Source organism: Uloborus diversus, chromosome 8 (genome assembly GCF_026930045.1).
Source record: "Uloborus diversus isolate 005 chromosome 8, Udiv.v.3.1, whole genome shotgun sequence".
Lineage (NCBI taxonomy): Eukaryota > Metazoa > Arthropoda > Arachnida > Araneae > Uloboridae > Uloborus > Uloborus diversus.
This window is the reverse complement of record NC_072738.1, coordinates 142,913,297-142,928,491: the sequence shown is the minus strand read 5'-3', so window position 1 is coordinate 142,928,491 and position 15,195 is coordinate 142,913,297. Positions and strand designations below refer to the sequence as shown.

At 32.8% G+C, this 15,195-nt stretch overlaps 1 protein-coding gene across 2 annotated transcripts in view; it reads left to right on the top strand.

Moving 5' to 3' along the window:
- LOC129227692 (uncharacterized) overlaps nucleotides 1-14,673 on the top strand; it is a 16,095-nt gene extending 1,422 nt beyond the window's left edge. Inside the window, exons 2-7 of one of the 2 annotated variants that reach the window (XM_054862287.1) lie at nucleotides 965-1,099; nucleotides 2,474-2,689; nucleotides 7,054-7,274; nucleotides 9,708-10,005; nucleotides 11,470-11,565; nucleotides 12,124-14,673. In XM_054862287.1, coding sequence (XP_054718262.1) covers nucleotides 965-1,099; nucleotides 2,474-2,689; nucleotides 7,054-7,274; nucleotides 9,708-10,005; nucleotides 11,470-11,565; nucleotides 12,124-12,803 — 1,646 coding nt within the window. In that variant the 3' untranslated portion in view covers nucleotides 12,804-14,673. The remainder of the gene's footprint in view (nucleotides 1-964; nucleotides 1,100-2,473; nucleotides 2,690-7,053; nucleotides 7,275-9,707; nucleotides 10,006-11,469; nucleotides 11,566-12,123) is intronic. The other variant, XM_054862286.1, reaches the window with a different exon arrangement.
- The last annotated feature ends 522 nt before the right edge of the window (nucleotides 14,674-15,195 follow it).

The window sequence follows — 15,195 nt, the reverse complement described above, 5'->3', positions numbered from 1 at the left end:
GTGCAGACATAAATACATAATTCTACAATAATTACGAAATGAAACAATTTATTTTCTTAACAGATGGCTTTCAAACAGGGTTGGGTTTTGAACTGTCCAAAACTGGTTTAGGACAGGACAGGTGTACTAATATGTTTGGGAAAAAAAAATACAAACAATCAGCATAGAAAATACGCAGTATTGCACTGTAGTTTGAAATTCAAAAGGTATGAAGGACAATACAACTGCATCCAAAATTTCGTGATCCAATAAAATAAAATTGCTGTAAATAAATTACTGTATATTTTTGAAATGTGAATGGCAAAACTAGATGTCAAATAATTTTAGATGACTATTTTCATTAATAAACAGGGTGCAAATTGTTTTAATTTTTTTAATGAGAGAAATTTAATTTTTTGAAATTTGCATACCCTAATTTTTTTTGAATTACCCATTTGTACCTGTTCTTCTGTTTTGTAAAAGATAAGTGATAAAAGTTTGTAACTGCAACAAACTGCTACCAAAAAACCAGTCTTGCATAATATAGACGAACGCGCGAACACTGTTTGCAGAAAATTTTTAACTCTACCGAAATTCTTTTTAAACTGCTGCAAACAAGCACAATATAGATATGCAGAGATAATTTGGTGTTTACAGTAAGAATCTCTGCCTCTAGTGACCTTGAAGTAATAATTTTTACTTGCCAAAAACTAAAATAAAATTGAAGGAAATCAATATTGGTTGAACTAGGCTCTGATGAAGAGAATTTCAAATAAACAAAGCCTTATAGTATAAGAAGTTTGGGGGGAGGGGGGGGGGAACTATACTAATAAAAATGAATCAGATTATTATTTTGCTTTCCTAAGCAAGAAATCCATGCCACAAGAACTTAACTCTTGACTATGATTTAATATTTTTTATCATTTGTTTTTCTTTGGAAAAATCCTTAATCTTATTTATTCGTTTTTTTTTTTTAAACATTCAGATAACTGGCCGAAGACACAGTCTGGCCTTCCCAGCACTGCTGGTACTACCGCGAGTGTGGCTTTTATTCGAAAAGGAAAATTATATACAGGCCATGTTGGAGATTCTCGTATAGTGCTGGGATGTAGTGAACCAGGTATGTTAATACTTTTCTTCTTGTGTATTTAGTTTGAATCTGGTATTTGTTTTCTTCATCCTACTGTTACTTGTGCATTATTCACTTACAAAAGTGAGCCTCTGGGGCCCAGCTAGTAGTCCTCCCCAAAAATATGCATCTGTAAGTGCTTTACTTAAGATGGTCTTGAGAAAGTCATTCTCCTGACTCCTAAATGGTGTTATGATTTCTCTAAAAGCTTCCTTTTTAGTCCTAAGTCCCTAAAAAATTTTATTTTATAAGTCTGGTCCCCTTTTTCCTTCTAAAAACATTTCAGTTTTTCAGTAAGCTTGAAATTTGCTGGACCTTAGTTGAAGCTGTTATTGCTTTAAAATCAGTCAGTGAGTTAGTTATTTTATTGTTATTTACTCTTCCCTTTCTCATGCTCTGCATTCATGCTGCATAAACTAACAAGCAAGCATTTTATTAAAACAGTGCAAATTCATTGGAATCACCATGTCGCAATTTACGACAAAGAGACCTCAAACGGGAATCCAAAAAAGCTCATGGAAAATATTTTACGTAATTCTGTTCCTGTCTAAGGGGCCCTCAAAAGTAGGTTGTGACGGGCCCCCAAACCTGTAAATCTGCTACTGTTTAGATTTCCAATGGAGCATTGAATATTTAAAAAATAGACATTATTAGATTAAAGTTGATTGAAATTAGTAAAAATACAGTAAAAGACCGTTTTAACACACACCTCGGGGCCACACCTTGGGGCCACAGCTTTTGCGTTATACAGGTTTATGCATTATATAGATCATTTCACAAATTTTGAAACTAACATTCAGAATATATCTATATATTAGCACTTCAGAATGAGTTTTATCTGCAATGAATATATTAAAGCACCAATATTACAATTAGTTAATCACAAATAAATATGTTTCACAATTAAAAGAAAGTACATTATCCTGCACTTCTGCTTGCTTCATGGTATGCATAACAGCTCCATTTTCAAGAGCCATCTGGTATTTTCTGTTTATTATAATTACTAATTTTAAATTTAAAAGCTTTGAATTAAGGAGGAAAGATGAAAAACTTTCAAAATTTAATTTGTCTAACAATTTTTATGTTTGCAAAGCAAAACAGATGAATTTTTCAAGCTTCAAAACCTATTGTTTACTTCTGAAAAGTTGTGCGGTTTATAGAGAATTGCGTTATATAGGTCAGCATTATAATGGTCTTCTACTGTAGTTGACTTCTCACAAGTAAAGCATTTGTCTACTTTTGCCACTGTGGCGAAAGTGTTTTTATTAATTGTTTCCATATTTTTTCCTCCTTTGTCCAAAATCTGCCTATTCTATTTCCAAGTTAGGTACCACAATTGATGTGAACTTTTTCCTCTTATTATAGACAATGAATCTTGGCAAGCAGAATCTTTGACAATCGATCACAAGCCTGAATCGCCAGAAGAGAGGAAAAGGATCTTGGAATCAGGAGGTCTCGTCATGAATAAATCCGGCGTGGACAGAGTTGTCTGGAAGAGGCCGCGTCCGGGCCACCAGGGCCCAGTTTTGCGTAACACTGACTGCGACGAGGTCCCATTTCTGGCAGTTGCACGATCTCTTGGTAAGTATCGATGTTTACTCTTTTGTTACATTGTCAATGATGAAATACAAATTGTATCCGCTTTGCAAGCCCTTCCCAAAATATCTCTTATATAATTAAAAACTGAGCGTATCTATGTATGTCCAAGCTTCTTCTCCCGCACGACAGTGAACTGACAATCAAACTAGGTATCGATGGATTCATAATCTTCCCGTCTTCATGTATGGCTATTTAACATAATCGTCTGATAATAATTAGCTGAGATATTAATTTAAAACTATTAATTATGACTCTTAGATTTCAAAATAAAATCCCTATTTTTCGAAGGCTTTCCTCCATTCAAATGATTATTCATTGCTTCATCTCAACTTTCCGTAACAATGCCTTTATTAAAATTTGTAGTTGTAGCGTGTAGAAAATCGTTAAATGAAAAATTTGTTGCCATTTTTTTCTCGAATATAAGCAGAAAAAAAATGGGTTTTTGTTTTGAGGCTTTTCCTGCAATCGGGAGTTTTAAAATGTTTACTTTTTGGTTATTTTTCCACAATCTGCCGCAAAATTTTACTGATTTTTTCCAAGCCTGATTATTGAACACGCGTCACTAGTCATAATTATTATTTTCGAGGTACACCGCGCAAAGCCGGGTGACGCAGCTAGTTATTTCATAAAAGTGGTCCCTTCATACAATACTGTTTCATAATTCTTCTGCTCCTTCACAAAATGATGAAACCTGTCGCAAAAATTCGTCTATAAAAGTGGCTCTTTAGTTGTTTTAGTTATACTTATGGCCATTTCAGGGTTTTCTGCCAGTCCAAAGGAGGATTAAAAATGCGCCCTACACACATACACCATTACGCTATGGCCCAACTTGAATGCAATAATGGAGTGGTTTCCTTCAGTCAAAAGTACTACTTTTAGTCATTGAAATGGATAAAATGGCCCAAAAAAAATTACATGGACCCAGAAAATACTTTCATTTTCCCAACAGTTCTTTTTAATTAATTTTTTAAAATATCTGATTTTTCAAACAAGGCGTGGTCTTGATGACGTCACAAATGATGCAATTTGGCGCATCTTTTACCATGTTTCCACGTAATGATAATCAAGCAGCGAATCAAAATTGCGCTCTACTCTTGCTATCAACCATATCGTTACCAATACACGCGAGTAAAGATGCAAATTAAATATTTTGTTCTGTAAATGGCAACACTGAATGACATTTCATCATTTGTGATTAGAGACGTACCGAGTACTCGGTAACTACTCGGTACTCAGCCAATTTGCCGAGTACTCGGTAATCGGCTCAATTTTGATCAGATACTCGGCCAATACCGAGTAGTTGCAAAAAATAGAATATTGTCCAAGACAGATATTAATATTTATAAAAAAGCGCAAGCATATATAATTTTCTGCAACTATTTACAAGTCAAATTTTAATTTTGAGAATAATGAAGTTTGTAATGCTTCAATGGAATTAATCTTTATTTTAATGTCCCCAAAGTTAATAAAACTTATTTATTAAAAATTGTGCAAAAAAAGTAAGTAGAAAATTTGGAATTTTTATATTAAAAATGGATTTTTGCTACAAACAAAAATTAGTTATAAGAAATATAAAAATACTTTTGCTTAAAAAATAAATGGAAATAAAACAATGTTAAAAGCACAGTGCAGACATGTGTTTTGGCATTACAAGGAATTCCTTTTTCAATGCACAAAATGTGAGCTCGTGGATTTAAAGGTATCTGACAAAAGTCGGATTCTTCTGTCGAATGTCTTTACATTCTTTAGCTCACATTTTGTTCAGTTGTATAGACAAGGAGGTCTATACAACTATTCTAATAAGTTCAAAATTCATCACATGTGTGTCGGCGTTTTTTCTTGAAACATAATTGGTACTTGGTAACTTGGACGAGAACTAGGTACTCGGCCGAGTACTCGGTACTTGGCTACTCGGCCAAAGTGCTACTCGGTACATCTCTATTTGTGATGTCACACGACAGAAGTGTAAACAATGAAAGTGCACTGATTTAAGTAATTTTTTAAAAATATTAAACTTAAATAAATTATTTAAAAAATGGTCAGATCCTATGTTTTTAAGCATGCTCTTTCAGAAAAAAATACTTTTAAAATTTTGGAAACGACCCCATTGTTAATAGTAAATCTTCCACCTATACAGCTAGAATTTACCTTCTGAGTGGAAGGTCATGACAGTCCTTACTTGTGCAGTGAGCACCAGATAATTAAGAAGTGGTGATTCAAATCAGCCTTTTTAATGAATCATATCCACAAAAGCAAATAAAAATCCATCTTTAACATTAAAAAATTGCCGGATATTTGAATCAAACACACCGCTTGAATGAATCAAGCATGGATGAAAATACATCAACAATTTTTAAAAGCTCTCTTAAGTTGTATGTAGAATTTCACATTTACGAAAAAGCAACAACACAATTTTGCTTTATTAAATCAACCACTTTATTGAATCAAAACTGTTTGAAACACATATGTGTGTGTGTGTGTGTGATTTATATAAGCTGTGGTCACTATAACTTCTATGTGAGGATTTTTGATAATGTTAAAACCAAGAAATTTCATTTGCATTATTTATTCACTGTAACAACTCTGGTAACATTGTCCATGCTTTATGCATCACCACTATGAGGAATTTGAAAGAAAATAATTACAAATCTCTTTAGGCTCTAAAGTTCGGGTTAAAAGAATTGAACAAACGTATAGTCAAAATAGTTCCATTTGTGTGAGTGCCCAATAACTCCAGTAACATTTGAGGGGGTGCTTGAGTGCTTCAGTAGCCTTGGAATTTTTGCCTTTGCCTCGTGCATGTTGCAAAACAGTGTTTCGGTAATCTTTATTATGGACATAGCAGGGTTTAAGTTGAACTCAAAAGAGTTTTAGCAAAAAAGCTAAAATTGGAAAATTAGCTTTAGAAATAAGCTAAAATATTGAAGATCAATGAATATGTTGACCTATCTTTTTTTTTTTTTTTTTTGATGGCTCAATGTGTTTATTTTTTTAGTTAATAGCATTAATAACTAAATTCAAATTTCAGCCATGACATCTTTAAAGAAATAAATTCACAAGCAGCTGTGTTTCTTTTTCAATTTGACATAAAAATTTAAAATTATACTTATCAATTGAGAAAACACAAGCTTGATTTTCAAATGATACAATTCTCCTTTTCCTAATAATGCATTTATTGGGGGATATAATGCTCATTAAGACTTGTACTTAATAGTAACTTAAACATCTTAGGTAAGATTTATAATAAGATTTATTTGAAGTCACCATACGTAGTTCCTCTGTCCTGCATGGTTTTTTACAATATTGCTAGGTATTCAAACAAAAAAAGCGAAAATGAATTGTTTGATCTTGGTAATTGAGGAAGTATTTTCACATTTTGCGAAGAAATCGACCGCAGCTGAAACCCTGAGACATAAAGTTTATTTTTTGGGGGGAAGGGAAATATTGTATAGCAAATCCCAATTACTGACGTAGTTATAAATAAAATTATTTATTCGAAAGTTTTTATTAGAAGAACATAAGTTTAATGTAAATATATATGATTTCAGTCTTATAATTTTAGTAAACAAAAGACTTAAATAATCTGTAATGAATATTTTGTGTTCAAAAAAGCTAATATTATGGGTAAAGTCATACAAAACTTGCTTACTATTTTGTCACAATATAAGGTGATACAAGAGCTGTTTCATTTATGAATAATAATTTTTTAAGTGAATGATTTCCATATCATGGTTTTTTTGTTACTCTAAGATTATCATAAGCTTTGGTTTAGGGACTTCAATCTCTACAAATTTCCACGACAGAGTCCCGAATACCCTCTAACATTATCCAAAATCGTCTAAAATTTCGTTTTTGGAACTTCAATTTCGAATAACTTCTGTGAGAGATTCTTTAAGCTCTACCCCATATCCTGAAAGGTGTCCTGCAATTGCATTTTTGAAGCTTAATTTTGAAAATATTCCGGGGAAGAGCCCCAACACCTGCCGTATTGAACTTCATAAAAAATAGTCAAGAAATGGATTTTTAGGATTTTAATTTCGAAATTCTACCAGTTTAACTCTGGTAAAACTATTTTCAACAAATGATCATTTGTAAGTCAATTTATGTGATTTTTTCTGTGGTTTTGGTGTCAAAAGTATAATTTATTTTCTAATTATTTCACACTTAAGTTATGAGACTGTTTTTGGAGGGGGGGGGGGCAAGTGCAGCTGCCCCATTTGCCCTTGCGGTAATCTGGCACTACCATAAACAGTTATTTCTTTCATATACTGGAAAAATACTTTTTTGTATTTAAACTTTGCATTCAAGATAATTTAAAAATAATTGAAATTTTTATTACCTCTCAGGGGATCTGTGGAGCTATGATTATTTCCAGCAGGAGTTTGTTGTGAGTCCAGAACCAGATCTTGGTGTCATGACTCTGGACTTGAAAAAGGACAAGTGTCTGATATTGGCATCAGATGGGCTGTGGAACATCATGTCACCCCAAGATGCCATTCATCTTGTGCAAGAAGTGGAAAATGAAAATGTTAAACTTATCACTAAGTTTGGTGTCTCGGAACATTTAGTAAGTTATAAATTTCCATGAAGTTATGATGCGTTTCAGTGTTTGAAATCATTGGTGGTTTGCTGGTTTGAGCCCAGTAAAAATTACTTTGAACCAAAATGAAGTAGAATTCAGTAGTTCATATAACCAGTGGCCAATCATGGTCAATTAAGAAATTAAGTTAACGGGAAATTCACAGGATCATAATAATTAATTAATGCTGACTGAATTTTATCTTATCACTTTTTTAGTGACTATTACTCCTGAGACCAAACAAGTGCTTCACGTGAAGCAAGATTTAAAAATTTTTAAATTTCACATTTACATTTACAAGATTTTTTTTTTAATTTATGATAAATGTTTTGAAATGTGAGTTTTAAATTAAAGCCAATTTGCTACATAATGAAAATTTTGTGAAAAAAAGATGTAAATACATAAAAGTTATAAATTAATGTGGAAACAAATTTCCCGTTGAACTACATTTTGTGTTAAGTACACTAGCCGTTCTGTGTGCAGACGAGTATAACTTCAGGACCAGTATTTTTCCAAAAAATTTCTAACACTGCATTTGATTGAACAATAGAGCTTTCTTAGTTTAAAGCAGTTTTGCATTTTCAAATGTGAAACAGACTATATTTTGAATTACTTTACTTGTGTAAAAAACTTAGCTTATTTATTTTAATCTTATTGACCTATTATTAATGTTTTTTTTTTCTTTGTGAAATGTCAAGCAATAGAATCTGAAGTAAAACAGTTCCAAAACACAAAAAAAAAAAATGCTGTGTGTTAATAAGAACAGAGATTTTTTCTTATTCAATTTATAAATGGATGCCTCAGTTGTCAAATCGATTAACTTCACTTTTAAAAAATATCATTATTTCTGCTTTAATAGTGCTTGATCAATGTTTAGCATGTAAATTTATATTAAACTTTTCGTTCAGTACATTTCTGACCTTGTGATAGCAGAAAATGTAACACGAGGTCCTTTGTACTCCTATGGATAACACCATCCTTTTCATAACTTTTCTCTTCTTTTAGTTTTATGGAATTGATTCGGCAAGTGAGGCATCCAAATAATACATTGGTTTCTAGTAAATTTATCAAAAACTCTATTTTTATTTTTTTTATTTATTTTTTTTTCCCCAATTGATACATCCTAGTAAGAAAATAAATGACATTTAATGTGTAGAAAGCAAATAAACATTCTTGGAAGAAAAGAAGTGCAACACTTTTGTTTCCCACTTTTTTCCCTTTCAGATTATTATGTTTTAAAAACATTATTATTATTCACTTATATCCATCCTTCCTTATGTTTGATCTCCAGATGCTGTTAGGGTTCCTTCAAATGGTTTATCATATTTTTTAATTAAAAGTTTGGGTGAAATTATATTTGAAAAAACATGGATCAAAGCACATTTATTTGTGTTGTGATAGTTTGAGTAATGTAGGAAGTGAGTCAATAATAAGTCTTGTAGTTTCAAAGCCTCAACCTTTACTAATTCTTTATCTGTTCACTTCAACCAGATTATTTAGATCGCCACAACGATTGCTCATTGATCGTGCTAATTAAATACTTTTTGCTTCTTTAAAGGAGAAGCAAAAATAGCTCAGCATTTCAGCATAAATTTCAAGCAAATTTATTTCCTACAAATTCATTTACAACAGGATAGGAGGTACATGAAAAAGGATTTACGTCTCATTTCCAACAATATGCTTCTCTGCCACATTTTGCTAAGTTTGCGTAGCACATTATCTTTTCTTTAAGTTAAAATGCAACTCCTCAAATTCTGGAGTTAAAGGTAATGAACGAGCTGATTACCTTGTAAACAAAAATACTGCTGCTTTACAGAGACCAAGTCATCTTTTGACTTTTCATTCTGCTAAAATTCCCATCAAAATAGAATTTGAGAATTAATTTAAATTGCATATTTCTACGTTAGCTAAAGCAAAGGCTTTTGAATGTCTTTGCAAGAGTTTGTCTGTTCCGTATTCTCCACGAAGTTTTCTTGTTATCATTTTTCGACTTTTAACCAAACATGATTGCTCCTATACCCATCTTTTAAAAGTAGGATTGATGGACTTACCAGCTTGCTGCCTATGGAGCTGTGGATTCTCGATGAACAGTTGTCATTTAGACATGTTCCGTGTAATTAAATTTTTTTATTGCATTGTTTAAAATTATTAAGAAGCCAGAAAGCATATGACTTAAAGCGTTAAAGCCTGGTACGGTCAACTCTCAATAACTCGAAGTCCTAAGGGACCGACTAAAACGTTCGAGTTATTGGTAGTTCAAGTTATGGGAGATTTCTACAGCAGTCTCAAGAGTTTGGGACCCAATGAAAACTTTGAAATAAAGGAATATTCAAGTTATAAACTTTGAGTTATCCAGATTCGACTGTATTTGTATGAATAAATATTTTTTTGACTGCCTATAATCAATGTGCTTGATTTCAGCACTTAACCCTGTGCAATCCTTCAAAAGTTCTCGTGGATTGTGCTCTGGAGAGATGGAACCAATTGCGTACCAGGGCCGACAACACGAGTGTCGTTGCCATCATGCTGGATCTGACGGCTTCGCCAGAAGTGGAAATATTGAGGGAGCAACTGATTCTCAAAATGAATTACCCGAGAAGCTTGCCAGTCTGGGACGTGAGTCGAAGGCCTAAAAGTTCAGTTTCTGTGAAAGCCGATGAGTCCAATAGCTCGAGCGAAGGTACTCTGGCTGTGGATGAAAACGTAGAGAACAAAATGGGTAAATACAAATTTTTCATCTTTCTAAAACCTATATTCCTCAGCCGTAGTATTTGTAGTTATTTTGACCATAGTTGAGGCAAACCTAACCTAGCAGCATTGTGAAGGCTTCACAGATCCTAATGCTGCCAGCAGGGGTGTGCACAGAAATTTTGGGGCCTGTCACAAATTACTTTTATGCACCCCCCTCCGTACTGTTTGCCCCTGCATCTCTGAATATATTTCACGCGTCATTTTTAAAATCTCGGGCCCCCATCAGGCTCGGGCCCAGGCAAACAGATGTCCCCCCCCCATGCATGCCCCTGGCTGCCATCTTAAGTTTGTCCCAACTATAGTAATAGATGTGAATATATAAAGGGTATACTACTGAATATAATCCAGACTATAACTATTGTGGGAAGGAAGGTGATGGCTGGGGTAGGTGTGCTTATAGTATCGTGCATATTAGGTATAAGCAGAAAGGTCACTGGCCTAGGACAGCAAATCTGTAGCTAAAGCATTAAAGAATTGAGATTGCACTGTAGCAAGGTGTAAGTATTAAATCTAGAAAAAAACTGCTGCTTAAAATTTTAATATCTGCCACAAGTCCCAAAGCCACTCTTGCTTCCAGGCTTAGTACTACATTTGACTAATAGTACATTTAAAAATTATGTATGTAACAGACACTTTTACTTATGTCTTTTAGCAACTAGACAAAATTTGACAACCATCTTATATTGTTCAATCCATTGTTGTGGTCCTGACAATTTTTAGGAAAATTCGCGCCTTTTAATCCAGAAATTTTAAACTTCTTTAACTTTTAATTTTGACAGGTGAACATGGGTAGCCTTTATGTGTCTTCATATAAAGTATCAGCTTTTTAAACAATTATTTGTATGTTAAAAATACTAATTTGAACATGTTGCGGTCCTGACATAAAAATTTCTGCCAGTTATGATCATAGATGCATAAGATGTTTTTTTTTTTTTTATTGAAATAAAAAATGTATCTCTGAAATGTAAATGTATTGCATTGATTTACCATGATAGTTATTGAATGAAAGTGTCATTAAGGGAAACAGCAACTTAATACATAACATATATATACATATACATATATATATATATATATATATATATATATTATATATATATATATATATATATATATATATAAACAGTAAAGTCTCGAAAATCCGAGGTAATTGGGGCCCACCTCACCTCGTATTACTAAAAACTTGAATTTACCGAAAAATTCTTCCAAATAAAAATGTACAGTACTAGGACGAGATAAGAAAGAGCACCTTTTACTTCCTTGTATAAAGAAAAAACGATTGTCTTCACAAAATTTCTATCAAAATTCAGCATAAGTTTTTACTGTATAAAAATTCTGTGCAGAAGATTTATCTTTAACCTTAAGCAGTTTTTTATTCTTGAAACTAATAGATTTTATTGCTTTCACTTTATGATGTATTTACCTTTTGCAGGGACAAGAAGGTATTGCTGGGTAGTAAAAAAGTGGACTGCTATTCCATATTCCTCAGAGATGAGTCAGTCAAATAGTGAAAGAAATGATCTCTGTGGTAAGTATTTATAAAACCCTTTGACTCTTAAATTCCTCACTTTTTATAAAAGAGTTGTTTTCTCTTTCTCCTTTTCTGAATGAATCATGAAGGAAATGTATTATTGTTATTTATATATTTTTTTATTTTATATATCTTATTCAAAAGACTTTCAATTTGCAAATCCCAGAAAGGGTCGAATCTTTCATTGTTTTGTACATAAAATCAATGTCGCTCATAGAAGAAATATGCTACACAAAACTGCTTAAAATGTTTAAGTCATCTCACTACTGTATTAGAAATAGTTTGAACAAAAGTCCTGTTTTATTCAGTAAGTTACTGCCCTATAGCCAGGGCTAAGGCAGAAATACATGAAATACTCCGCCAGCTCAGTCAATTCCAGCCGAGGACTGCAGTTTCGTACTTATTAGCACTCATCAGCCCGCTCTGTAGAATGTACTGTGCTAATTTTCATTGCATTGTAAGAATTTTTGAAGTAAATTATATTACTATTCAAGTTACCAGGTTAGCAATCCTACACTTGCTAACTTTGTTCATATCTCTGTCTCCTTTCTGAAGGTTATCTGCAAATGGCTGCCAGACTCCTGGCCGAGAAAGACGACACAAACAAGAATGGCGATTCTCAGAATGACATTGAACGTCACAGCAACAGCCCTCTCCAGTCCTGCTCCAATCTCCTACCAGAATATTTCCTCCCTGGATCATCGAAGAAGAGGACGGAGAGCGAGGGCATCGAGAACTCCCCCTGCCCCTTCCCTCGATGGGGGGAGAGTGCTTCGGGGCACACCAGTCTCTCCAAGTTGGCCACCTGGAGCAAGGTCGTCAGCCGTCGTCGAATGAGCGATCCCTTCCCCCACAGGAGTTTTGAATTCGGCCACACATCTTCCGACGATGGCTACTCTTTGTCGGATGACGAAAACTGCATCCGTAACTGCGAAAGCTCCGCACGCGACGACGAGATATATTTCGATAACGATTCCAACCCGAGCGGCGTGTCAAATCACGGCAAAATGTATGATTTGAGCGACTCGATTTCCGACGAAAACATTCTGAGGAGAGCTTTAGACCACGTGTGTGATGTGAAGCATGCAGTGAAGAGGAAATACCCCACTTCGGAGATGTGCCAGACTGTTGTGAGTCACTCCCAACAAGTTTCGAAAATTGACGGCGTTACTTCCCAGAAGAGGAAGTTGGATTTATTGAATTTTGAGGCTTTGAATAGTGCTTCATCTTCATAGCATAGATGCTTGACTTGATAGGACTAAAACTTGACTAAAAAGACATTGTTATGGAAAACCAACTGTGATAATAAAATCTTGTTGACTTTTATTTTTTTATGAACGTAAATGTGGTATGTGTTCTGTGACGGAGAATATGTTTTATTATATCAATCATTCTGTCTAGGGTGAGGAAAAGTCAATTCATCTGTTTTTACTTTTGTCTTCTTCCATCACTTTGAAGTACAAATCCCTTTTACATCTTGCAATGGGGTTGTTTCCTTCAGTCAAAAGTACTACTTTTAGTCATTGAAATGGATAGAATGAGCAAAAAAAATTACATGGACCCAGAAAATACTTTCATTTTCCCAACAGTTTTTTTTTTTTTAATTAATTTTTTTAAACGTCCGATTTTTCAAACAAGGCGTGGTCTTCATGACGTCACAAATGATGCAATATAGCGCATCTTTCTACTACGTTTCCACGTTATGATAATCAAGCAGCGAATTAAAACTGCGCTCTACGCATGCTATTATCAACCATATTGTTACCAATACATGTGAGTAAAGATGCGAATTAAATATTTTGTTCTGTTAATGGCAACATTGAATGGCATTTCATCATTTGTGATGTCACACAACAGAAGTGTAAACAATAAAAGTGCGCTACTTTAAGTAATTTTTTAAAAATATTAAACTTTAATAAATTATTTAAAAAATGGTCAGATCCTATGTTTTTAAGCATGCTGTTTCAGAAAAAAATACTTTTAAAATTTTAGAAATGACCCCATTATGTTTTCAAGCTTTGTTTTCACAATAAAAATAACGTGATAGCAGAATATGTAGGTAGTAGGATACTCCTTCTGCAATTAAAAAAAGATAGTTATCTATTGCATCGTATTTATAAAAAAAAATATTTGAAGTTGCTACTTTAATTTCGAGTAGTCGGTGCACAAAATACAAGTTGTATTTATTTTTTAACAGCACCCATATGATTGTTTTACTACTCTGTCTCTTCCTTCAGTCCTAATGTAAATTGGGATAGAAAAAGAGAAAAATAGCTCTGAAATAATTAGAATATAAAATGTACAAAATTATCCATTTTTGAAAGAAATCTTAATTTAATGCATAACAACAGAATGTTGCAAGACAAAAGCAAAAATTATTTGACTACTTATTTTTGTCATGTTCATTGTTTTTAACCTTTATTATTTATTTATTTATTTATTTATTTATTTATTTTAAAGATTTTGTTTACTGTAATGTAATATATGTACTTAGCTTGTATTTTAGAAAGTTTCTCTTATTTTAGAGGTTGAGAACATTTCATTAAATAACATAATTTTTTTGCTATAACCTTTCTTTGCCATCACAATGTTAAATTAAAAAATATTTCATAAATTGTATTGAATGTTTTGAAAGATATGAAAGGAAAAACTTAATAGTATAGTTAACTCTGAGGAATAAACAAGGCTTGGATAAACTTGCTGTGTTTTAGTTACAAATTTCACAGGTTTAAAAAATAGCCCCTGTATTTAAGTTGTTTCTTTTACACATCAAAACCGAAACATACATAATCGAATGTACTATATAAAGTTGAATATTATGTAAATGAAAATCATATTTTTTTTTATTAAGCATATAGTAACATCATTTGTAGTACTACTAAAGCTGAATTTAAGATTATTGAAGAATGCTTTTTCTTCCATAATTTTGAGCTTATTAGTTATTATGTACTATAATGATAATTTTAACTGAAATCACACAGGAATAGCTGTTTTTAAATGCTTTTTATTTTTCATCTGCATTAATTTATATGTCCTTATTGTGGACAACTCTAGTCATCTTTTACTGTATGCATTGTTATAACTCTGCATAATTTTTTCTTAAAGCTTGTCTTGTAATATATTCATATTAAAAAGTAAAATCATTTTTCAATAGCTGGTTTCTGTTAGTTATTTGAACATTCCCTCTCCTGTATTTTATGAATTAACACAATTCTACATCAAAAATTGCAGTTCCAACCATGTAATGTTGTTCAAATTTTAGAGTGGGGTAGGATGAAATGTGTTGCCAGGGGAATGAGCCTGTAAGATACTATATTTTATAAAGTTGTAGTTACTGTTGGGTACACCGAAAATTCTAGTTGATTGGGACTGACAACAATTCTGATTACAGAAAACTTGGATTACGTGGATAATATTAAAATCAATATGAAAAAAATATCAACAAACATTAAGATAAATAAATACCTTTGTGCTGAATAGTAAAGTCAGACCAAACAACGTAAGTAGAAGCACAAATTTATAAATTACAGCAGACACGTGTTTCGGCGTTACAGGGAACGCCTTTTTCAATGCAAAAATAATGAGCTTATGGATGAAAAGACATCCGACAAAAGCCAAGAGCAGATA